Source organism: Bubalus bubalis, chromosome 12, assembly GCF_019923935.1.
Source record: "Bubalus bubalis isolate 160015118507 breed Murrah chromosome 12, NDDB_SH_1, whole genome shotgun sequence".
Lineage (NCBI taxonomy): Eukaryota > Metazoa > Chordata > Mammalia > Artiodactyla > Bovidae > Bubalus > Bubalus bubalis.
The window spans coordinates 6,545,736-6,556,866 of record NC_059168.1 but is presented as its reverse complement, the minus strand read 5'-3'; the positions used below and the strand labels follow the sequence as shown (position 1 = coordinate 6,556,866).

General features: G+C 46.3%; 1 protein-coding gene across 50 annotated transcripts in view; it reads right to left on the bottom strand.

Moving 5' to 3' along the window:
• Window positions 1-1,070: 1,070 nt before the first annotated feature.
• MAP4K4 (mitogen-activated protein kinase kinase kinase kinase 4) overlaps window positions 1,071-11,131 on the bottom strand; it is a 149,771-nt gene continuing 139,710 nt past the window's right edge. For 31 of the 50 annotated variants that reach the window (XM_025260729.3, XM_025260739.3, XM_044925679.2 and 28 more), the window contains 6 exons: window positions 10,970-11,104; window positions 8,303-8,403; window positions 6,723-6,872; window positions 6,024-6,183; window positions 4,413-4,552; window positions 1,071-2,645 (listed from right to left, as the gene is read on the bottom strand). In XM_025260729.3, the coding sequence (XP_025116514.1) occupies window positions 2,562-2,645; window positions 4,413-4,552; window positions 6,024-6,183; window positions 6,723-6,872; window positions 8,303-8,403; window positions 10,970-11,104 (770 nt within the window). In that variant the 3' untranslated portion in view covers window positions 1,071-2,561. Of the gene's footprint in view, window positions 2,646-4,412; window positions 4,553-6,023; window positions 6,184-6,698; window positions 6,873-8,302; window positions 8,404-10,969; window positions 11,105-11,131 lie in introns of all 50 variants that reach the window. The other 19 variants (XM_025260724.3, XM_025260737.3, XM_025260728.3 and 16 more) reach the window with 1 other exon arrangement.

Sequence of the window (11,131 nt, the reverse complement as noted above, 5' to 3'; positions counted from 1 at the left end):
CAACCTAAGCTGGTCTGCACGGCGGGAAGGCCAAGGAGGAAGGGACACCCCAGACAAGGAAGGAGACCACAGGCACCCGACCAGGGGACCAGTGGCTGGTTGACCTCGGTCAGCCAAGCCCAGTGACGGATTCAATCACGTTCACTCCCACACCACCAGTTGCTGCCCAGGTAGGACAGGCCCACGCTGACCTGAGCTCGGAGCCCATCATCCTCAACCTTTTTATATCTTTCATGTTGGTATCAGAAGTTCAGTAGTTTTCTGAAAGACACCTGCCCAACTTGGCCTTTCGCTGAAGTCATGGGAGGGGCTACAACTGACCCCACTATGCAGTCCGTTCTCCTCCTGGCGCATGCTGGGGCACATTTCGTCTCCCGTCAAAAGCCAATCCGAGAAGGGAATCACCAGCAGTGATGTGGCAAGGACTGCAGCCCCGCAGTGATTGGTCTGGCCAGTCTCAGAACTCCTGCCAAGGGCGGGATTAGTGCCCAGATCTTCTCTCCTTTAAGTACAAATGACCGGAACAGAACTGGTTCTTTCTGCCTTAGACGCCAGCACTACACTGAAATCAACACGCATGGAAAGCCTGTTTCCTCAGCCTGAATCCTTCCAACATGGAGACAGGCTTTCTCAGCGGGTGCTGCTGCGGTGGGTGTACGTGACCAGCTGTTGTTTCTGCATTTGTGAGCCTGTGTACTCTTCACTACATTTTTGAAATTCAAAGGGGGAGCCTCTGGAAAAAATGCTGACCCAGGAGGAAGAGAACAACAGGTCAAGGCAGATGCCAAACGGGATGCGGCTTTGGGGGTGGGGGGTGGGGGGCAGACTCAGCAAACAGGTGCAAGTGATTGTTAATTTCTCAAGGTGGAAAACCTCCGCTTTGATGTCATAAAAGCAAATTCACCACGGAGGAGGAATAAGCCTAGGCCACACCGAGCTTTTGTTTGGTGAGTGAGATTCCCATCAGAACTCTGCCAGAGGACAGGCCGACGGCTGAGCCACCCTTTAACAAGTAATCAATATAACCAACATGCTCAGAGGAAGCCAGTGACCAGAAGCCATGAAACCAATTATTACCCAAGACATTTATTACAAATGTCATGAACATATTCATAAAGTAAAACTGGTTTAAAAAACAGAGAGAGCGGGCAGAGAGAGTGAGCAAGGGAGAGCACTCGAGAAGCCAGGGCTCTGATATCACACCTGAAACGCAGGAAGATGCTATCTTATGAATGAGCAGTATTAACTACATTCTTAAAATAGTTTTAGTGCATTGCATTTTTAGAAAAAGGGAAACACCCCCGGCCCCAAGGAAAGGTTCCGGCAACACTGTTGACAGTCCGTGGGGTTGTCCCCCATATGACCACCTGTCTGCAAACTCCGAGCTGCGAACAGCGAGGCCCCGCGTGCTGTGGGCAATGGCCGTCTATCCATCCACCACCACCCCTGATGAATCTGGTGGAAAACGACGTGATCTGCTTTCTCAGCTCAGAAAGCAGACGTGCCCATCAGCGGACAAGCCTCATGGCTGTTTCCCACCTTCGGGGACAATTTCTCTTGTGCCTACTGAGACGTGACAAAATAACAGTCAAACTTCAATTGGATCATTTTGGTATTAAGGTTAAACATTAATGTTTTTCTCCAAAGACATAGAAACTAAACCACCTCTTAATGCATTAAAAACAATGAGGTAGGCGAAAAAATAAACACGTGGTTGAAAAAGATTTTTTTCCCCTCTGCAAGTGCCGATCGTGGTGAAACTGCTGTTGCACTTCCAGGTTTAAACAAAAATTAAACCTTTGACCGAGGCAGCGCTAATACTGTCACACAACAAGGTTCTGGGCAGGATACAAATGCACACCCTTTCTTTTTCCTTTTTTTTAAAAGAATCATCTGCACGTGATTTTAGGCAAAACTTGGTACACAGAAAAACGACTGAGTTCTTGGCCAAAAAAAAAAAAATTCCCAAGAAACCAAATGGGTCGCTAAACCCACCCGCCCGCCTCCCAAGCCCCACCCACAAAAAAGTTATCCTAGTAACTGTGTCTTTCACATTTTATAAATATTAACTTCTTAAACCTGCACCTTCTTCTTTGTCCACATATGGTCACATTACAAAAAAAAAAAAAAAGAAATGTCAATTAAATACGTTGTTAATGTTACTATATTAAATCTGCTCTTGGCTTCAGCGACCTGCTCCTCCGAGCGCACGTTTACACCTGCCAACCCCCCCCCACCAGCGTCTGGTCTCCACCCGCAGACGCCCCAGCATGGAGCCGCAGACAAGGAACGCTGGAGCTGGAGGGAATGCGCATGCGTTCTGCCCGCCGCTCCATCCCAGCACGGATAGCACCTGATGGCAGTCTCAACAGCACCAGCTGCGATGCAGCCTCGATTTATTTCGAACAGGACAAGAAGAGAATGGGGATGACTGGTAAGAGCGGGTGGGGGCAGGGAGGAGACCCCTGCCCACGCGGCCCGGGCAGCTCCGCACTCCAGTTGCCAGGATCTCCGGGTTCTCATGGTCGACACCTCCGGGGCCGCAGCCTAGCCCGCCACTCCTACCAGCTCAGAAGAGAGGTCCTGCCGAGAGTCATGAAGTAAACCTGGCTGCTGCCCCCAGACCGGACCGAGGCAAAGAACACCTGCAGGGGGAGAGCGGGGAGAAGGGTGAGGGGGACCCCGAAAGCCCAGAGGCCCCCTCCCAAAAGAAATCTGGGGTGATGTCCATTCATCAGCAAGGAGCCAGTTTTCATTTCCACTAGGAGGGCTTCTCTGATGGCTCAGACAGTAAAGCATCTGCCAGCAATGCAGGGAGACCGGGGTCAGGAAGATTCCCTGGAGTAGGAATGGCAACCCACTCCAGTATTCTTGCCTGGAGAATTTCATGGACACAGGAGCCTGGTGGGCCTACAGCCCAGGGAGGGAGTCACACAGAGCTGGAGGAGGCTGAGCGACTAACATTTTCTTAACTTAGGAAGACTCCTTAGCCAAGGGGTGACTCTGTGCACCCCATGCCCTATTGTGAGAACACAGAGGAAACAAGGGGATGTTCCCCAAACTGGACCATCTGTGCTCACCTCCACCCTTAACACCTTCCGAAAGATCAACGTGTTTGGCAAACTCAGTGATCAGTGGGGAGGCGGCTCAGCGCCTTGTTTTTCTCTTTTAAAAAATGAAACTGAATGTCTTGGTTATTTCATAGGACTCTACTGTCCAAAAAATAAATAATTTAGTTTTGTGCCTTTTATTAATAAACCCTGACGGGTGTGACATCATGAATGATTAAAAAAAAAATTTAAATGCCTGAAGTTCAAAGAATACCGTGGTTATGGTTCCACTGAACATACTTAGGAAAATGTAAACCCCAAAGCTGGTAAAATCCTCGGTTAGCTCTGAGGTTGCGTGGATTTCCAAGGTAAAAGATTTGGGAGATATTATGTAGGTCAAGTGCACCGGCGAATGAGCCAGAGGACTGCACTGCAGAGGAAGTGGCCCGGGGGCTGTGGATGGAGGGGAGCACCTGGTTGGGCGGGAGGCCTGCCTGCCAAAGGGAGACGGCAGCTCTCTCCATCTGAGACGCCAGCCTGAGGCTGCTGACTGGAGGCCTAATGCATCTCAGTGTGAAGCAAGAGGTGGCAGTGTTTCTAAGGCTGTAGTGGGCTGCCTCAGGTAGTCATGTTTTCATCCAAGTGACAGAAGAGAGGGAAATCTAAGCTTAGAAAAGGCCATAGGGGTCAACACCCTTGGCCAGCTGTCTGCTCCACTCCAAGGCTGGTTTGGGGAGGAAGGGAGTCCTAGAGAAGAAAACGATGTGGCCAGTTTGGAAAGCAAAAGTTTTAACTTGGGCTTTGATGCTCTGGGGTCTCACAGGTCTCACCTGTAGGCAGCACTCCAGCTTTTGCATAAAATAATTTCTCCTCTTAGGCACTTATGCCAGGAAAACAATGCAGTTACGCCAATACTCGAAAGACAGACTAACAAGTGGTGTATTTCAAACATACATCAGGGGAAGGAAAATTTCCCCTGTTACTTAAATGTGCATGAGGGTTCTTTCTAATCACAACAAAACTCCATCCATCTAAACTGGGAGCTTTAACCTTTTCTATCCCTAAACTAAACACAGCCCGGACAGGCCACCTAATGGAAAAAAAAAACCCCTCAAAAGACAACAAAAACCCAACACAGAATGATTTCTGCAGAGATAAACATGTCCACCCCCTCAACAAAAACAAAATAAAATATATCCTGACCTCCATTAATGGGTCTAAAAAGTCACTACTGAAAAGTTCCTTGACAAAGTTATCTCAGAAATCTATCAAAATGCCAAGGAAAGGCTTCACCGAACTCCATGGAAAATAAACCACTGCTGAAAAATAACATCTAAAAAGAATCCCTAAGGAGACTGTTACCTTGTCATTGCGTTCACACAAGAACTTCAGCCTTTGAGCCCTTTTGTGCATAAACACGCCATCCAAGTGGCCAGTTTCCACAGATCGGATCTCTATGGCCTTTTCTCCCCAGCCCATCGTCTGATTGGATCGAATATATGCTTTTTGAGAGAGGAAAACACATATTGTTAAAGATGAGGAACAGCCATGGAAAGAAGCTGCTCAGGTTTCACACACACAAACACACACACACACACACACACACACCACCCCTCTAAACAGCTGGCATTTGGAGGTTTTTGCAAGACAGGGGTCCCCAGCCTCCGGAATCTAATGGCTGATGATCTGAGGTGGAGCTGATCTAACAACAGAAATAAAGTACACAATAAACATAATGAGCTTGACTCATCCCCAAACCCTCCCTCCTCTCCTATGGCTTCCACAAAACGGGCCCCTGGTGCCAAGAAGGATGGGGACCACTGATGTAAGGGACTCTACACGTGCAACCTTGGGGGTCATCCTGGACGGTGATGTTTTCAATTATCAGCTGAGTCTGTTGATGCCTCCGAGCAGGACATGCGGGAGCATTACCCCCAGTCCCTGTCCATAGTTTGGCTTATATTTTCCTCACACCAATTACCAGGGAGAAGAAAAGGCAAGTGGACTGAGCCAGAGACTTGGCTGCTATAAAACCAAAGTAGTTTGGGGAAATAAACTTGGAGCCAACAGGGTTCCAGACGTCAGTCTTTAGGACATGCACAGAGAAGGTCAGAGGCTGTGTGTGGACTGCGGTGGGCCATGAGACCGCCACAGCATCACTCACCTTCCTGTTCCCCTCGCCTTCCACCCATTACTCACAACTATACCTGTCTTACTGTCCCTGGCTGCCTTGGATTAAATGGAGGACTGTGGAGACAGAGCTTTAAGAAATGATTACTTGGGGCTTCTCTGGTGGCTCAGTGGTAAAGCCTCTGCCTGCCAATGCAGGAGACATGGGTTCGATCCCTGATCTGGGAAGATCCCACATGCCGTGGAGCAGCTAAGCCTGCAAGCCACAACTAGAGAAGCCAGCACGATGAGAAGCCTGCACACCACAAGTAAAGAGTAGCTCCTACTCGCCACAACTAGAGAAAAACCCCTGCAGCAACAAAGACCCAGCACAGCCAAAAAAAAAAAAAAAAAAAATGGGAAGAGCCAACTCGTTAGGAAAGACCCTGATGCTGGGAAAGACTGAGGGCTGGAGGAGAAGGAAGGCAACAGAGGATGAGATGGTTGGATGGCATCACTGACTCAATGGACATGAGTTTGAGCAAGCTCCAGGAGATCGTAAAGGACAGGGAAGCCTGGCGTGCTGCAGTCCATGTGGCCACCAACAGCTGGACATAACTTAGCGACTAAATAACAAAATAAATGAATTGATTAAAAAAAACAAAAACTATTAAGAGTTTGTCCTAACATAAGACTATGATGCATCACAGTGTACAATCCACCTTTCCCAACACCTACTGCCAACCACTCTGTTAAATGGTCAAACGGTCTGAACACCATGTAACACCAGTATCTGAAACATACACATCCTCAAGAAAGGCCCTACTTTAACAAACACGACCGCTTCCGCTCAGGGATACGTACCTACAGACGTCGGCATCTCTCCCCACTGCAGAACCACGTCCTTGGTGATCCTCCCATACGTGTTTACGTAAACCCCTTCATCTTCATAGCACACCAGGAGCTCCATGCCGTCTGTGTTGGGGAGGATGATGATCGCGTGGGGTTTGATGCTGCATTGGATCTGGAGAAGGGGAAAAAGCCCAGAGAAGAACGTCGGTGGCCACCTCTATTCCTGCACACGGGCTGAATACGAGTGTCTTGTGCAAGGGCACTGGCTGAGCTTCCTGGTGATAAACACAGCAACTGGGCAACACTGTGGAGAACCCACGTGGTGTCAGATGTATCTCAAAGTCTACCTCTGATACACCCTCTATACTACTCATTCACATCTCCTGACGCCCCTGGAATATATTTGGACTATGGGCTCCATTTAATACATTACATTCCTCTAACCAGTCCCACCCCGTGGCTGTCCTGACCTGCCAGCAGCTGCCCCCTCCCATCCCGGGTTAGTGAAAGCAGGGCTAGGCGGGTCTCGGGAGGGCTTCAGAGACAGGAGCAGAGAGCTACTGAAGAGGGTACGTCACTGAAATACTCACCCCCACTGCAAAGGGGAAGCGAGGAGCCCCTGCCCGTGTTAGTGCACTGAGCAGAGCAAGGAGAAAAGTCAAAACAAAATGAAGCCAGTCAACCAACCATAGAGTGTGGGTTCTTTCTTACGTGTGTTGGTAGGTAAATGTCATAGACCGATCCCGAGTCCACATCAACAGCATGGAATCCAGCACAGGATCCATAGATCACTTTCAGCCTCTGGCCTTCCTCAACAGTGAGATCCACCAGCAACGGCTTGTGCACCAGCTCGCCAAACGACTGCAAAGAAGCAGGCGAGAAGCAGCAGTGAGATGAGCAGAACTTATGTCTGACGGTTCCAACTGGAGAAGCCAGACCCAGGCACTCAGTTACTCATTGACTGAACCACCCTGGCAAAAACCATAAGCAAAAATACGGTGAGTCTTTATTTTGCTTTTATCAGTTAGCAGCAACTACTCTAATGCAGACGATGGAAAGAGAGGGGCGGTGCAAGAAACACACATGGAGACTTTTATCAGTGTGGTCATCAGTCTCTACAGAGCTACACAGATTTCCACTTTAACTCTCCAACTCGTTTAATAGTGGTAATGAGCGGCTACCATGTACTGTAACAGCCGGGGTGGCCGGTAACGTCAATACCTAGAGCTCATGAGACAGATCCAAATAAGCTACTTATTTATAAAATAATGAGTACAGTACTTGGTCCATGAAGGTGATTAAGATCAGATCTCAAAAGATAATTGTAACTTTACAATCAGTTGCTTTTAGTCAATAATATGTGGCTTTATTTTAAAGCAAATATGATAATCCCACTTATCTTGCTTTACTGGAGAATCAAATAAGCTATCTAAATATGTCAATTTTCCAGATAATGGAGGCCTACCCTTAATATGTCAAAACTATTTTAAAAAATAAGTAAACAATCATTAAAAAAAAAAAACTCTTAATTTCTCACCTTGCACTAAAATAGGCCAAGGGGTGATACTTAAAGTTTTGTGTCTAATATCAGAAATGTTTATTAAGTGATTTATAATATCTAGTGTCATAGTAATATCATTTTTAACTAAAAAGTTTATAAAATTTGTATCTAGTGCAGTCTAGAATTACAAAAACATATTAAAAACACCCACAAAATAACTGCCAGTATTTTTCTACAGTATTTTTCTTGAAACAAAAAATAGTATACTATACATATTTTTAATACTTATTCTATTTAATGTATAATATATATCACTAAGTCATTAAAAATTTCTGTCATTAAGTCATTAAAAATTTCTGTAACTTCGCTCTTAATTAGTCCTCTGTTGAACAGATGTACCTGGAAGCTGCCTACTGCTGATAAAAAATTGAAAGTGAAAGTCACTCAGTCGTGTCCAACTCTTTGTGACCCAATGGACTGTATATATAGTCCATGGAATGCTTCAGGCCAGAATAGTGGAGTGGGTAGCAGTTCCCTTCTCCAGGGGATCTTCCCAACCCAGGAATTGAATCGGGGTCTCCTGCACTGTAGGAGGATTCTTTCCCAGCTGAGCTACCAGGGAAGCCCACGGTATCACAGACATACACATATATTTCAATTTTGATTCCTTGGCTTGTTGTCCCCCTTCTAACAACGCAGTTTTAAATAAATGATCAGCCGATTTATTCCCTGGCTCTTGGTCACAGTGTGCATGGCTGATACTATTTTTAAGCACACTTGTCGTTATTACCTTAAAGGCCATGAATTTGTGATATGGCTTGGGTGCCCACGCGTAGACTTCCACAGAGTTCTTCAAAGCAATGACCAGAAATTTGATCCTTTCATATTTTACTGAAACAGTAAGAAGAACACAGGTCAGTATCATGGTGAACCTCTCAGTCCCTTCTGCGGCCTTCTGAAAACTCTGCAAACATGCCCTTCCCTGTTGATCCATCCAAACCAGTGAGAGAACAATGCTGGCAGGCCAGCCATTGGTTCCCTTTCCAGATTCCTGAATATACATTCAGGCTGTCCCCATCTTCCTCAATGTTGTGCTGGACTCCACTCCATACCCTGATTACTATCAATAAGCAATTTCAATGCTGCTCCTACCGTTCTTAGTATTTAATAATCAAGGACAGTGTCGACCTTTCCACCCTGTTGTCCACAGGACTCAGCATTAATTCCAAAGGATAATGATGTGATTTACCAGCCAAGAGGCTCCTGAATATCAGCAAGAGGTCAAATCTTCCACGTGGGCTTTCCCGAGTCCCACGTGGAGCTTACAGATGGAAAAACTATGACAAAATACTCATCAACTGAATTTGAATTCTATCTGTTTCTGTGTATAAGACCAAGTATCACTTTACAGCACTTCCAGCTATAGAGATAGTAGTAATTGGTAGGATTCTACATCCTGTACCAAAAGTAAAGAAAATCTCTCTGTAACTTTATATTTATATATGAAGGCCTTCTTTACACAGCGGTCTCAGTTCTCTAACAGCCAGCATGTCTGCTAAAAGCAGATACCCAGATGGCCCTGGCCACATCTGACTTATTGGCTGGTGTAGACCCCAGTGTCTGCACAGCCACTCTAAACCACAGCACTACTTGATCCTGACTTTGACCGTGAGACTCAGCTTGTTGTCTTGATAACTCTCCTTGTTAAATTCCAGGTGTTGTCACTATTCAAATGAATCACAGGACTATGATGATACAAACGATTCTAAGAGGCCATCCAGGGCTGATGGGATCGAGTTTTCCGTGACGGTGGAAAGGTTTTATGTTACATGGGGCTATTGGACTCTTGGAATGTACTAGTGTCACTGAGGATCGAAACTTTAAAGTTTACTTCACGTTAATTAATTTACAAATAAATGTATATACCCATTCCCACCTTCCCTGTTCTTGATGGCAACCATACTACACAGCACACGTCTGGGTCAACTGAATACTACTTTGACCACCTGATGCGAAGAGCCGACTCATTGGAAAAGACACATGCTGTGCAAGATGGAAGGCAGGAGAAGGCGGCAGCAGAGGTTGGATGGCATCACCAACACAATGGACATGAGTCTGAGCAAATTCCGGGAGCTGGTGAAGGACAGGGAAGCCTGGCAAGCTGCAGTCCATGGTGCTGCAAATGCTGGACACGACTGAGCAACTGAACAACAGAAGTCTAAACGTAACAAATGAATGCTTGTGATTCATCCTATATGAACGACGGGCCTGAGTGAGGGTGGACATGCTGTCCTGGGGAAAAGTCCAGCTCAGTCTAATGCATCTGCCCTCACTCCCCTGTGGGATCATCTGTTCAGGGACATTTCAGCTGTTATGAGCCAGTTCATTACATTCAGCCTTAGATGATTCCAGCTACCACTCTCAACAAGGAAAAATGTTACAGATCACAACACAGAAAATCCTAAGCCCCAAACCTACACCAAGGGGCTAGAGCCCTGCAGGATCACTCAGAATCACTCTAATATCGGGGTGGCATTCACACTCATTAGCAACCAGTGAGCTGAGGGCTGTGAACAGATTACACCAACAAGATGACACCACCAAGGACTGGAATATCCCCGAGAGCAGAAGCACTGACCACAGTATGTCGTTTCATAAACCCAGAAGAACAGAAAACACACAAGCAGAAATCAATGTCCAGTAGGCCCCTCACATCCTCAGTCTTAAATATATAGAGACACCAGTTGCTCATCTTCTCAACTTTCCCTTTCAAATGCAATTAGAACACACCACCTCATCCATAAAACTGTAATTGGGCTAAGCGCCATCGTTCCTCCTTAATTTCCAATGTTAGAGCCAGTATTTTGATTTTTTTTTCCCCCAACACACACAGAAAATGTATTTTGGTTTTGTTCTTGTGAAATCTTATGAGAAGCAGGGCATGAATGTTGCAGAGAAAAGAACAAAAATGTTGCCAAAAAATGCTGCCCGGCCAGCAAGATTCCTTCCTCAGCGGTGAGCACAGTAGCTGTGCACAGCGCATTTTATTCAAACCGAAAGGCCAAAACTCTTTAGGCAAACTCTCAAACATTCCATCAGTGACTGCCAAGGACCCACAGTGCTTCAAGTGAGAACCAGCTTGCAGGGCCAAGGAAGAATCCAAGGGGCCTGGCACTCTTCAGGCAATGCTTCCTTAACAAGGTTCCTCTGAACCCCATCTTACAGAGAAGAATGTGGACTGTCCAAGGTCAAGGTGATGGAGGTCGGGGACGGCTGAAGTGAACCTGATTATGATTCAAACTGAGCCCTGTGGACCTCAGGATTAGAAGGTGCTTCAAATGAGCTAGGAATATCAGAGACAGGTTTCTCACTAAAAGCTTCAAAAACACATAAACTTTAAACAAAAGATAAACTGAACCTCTGAAAAGCAGAGCCCTTGCAGCCGTGGCGGACTTACCAACTTTATAATGCACACAGCCTTCCAGGTCCCCCACTGTCGTCCAGCCCTGCTTCTTCTCAACCTCTGGGTCGTTGTGAAGTATTTTATTTCTTAACCAGGACAAATAGTAGACACGTAACTTATCCTTTTTGCCTAGCAAAACAAATAATCAGTAATTTA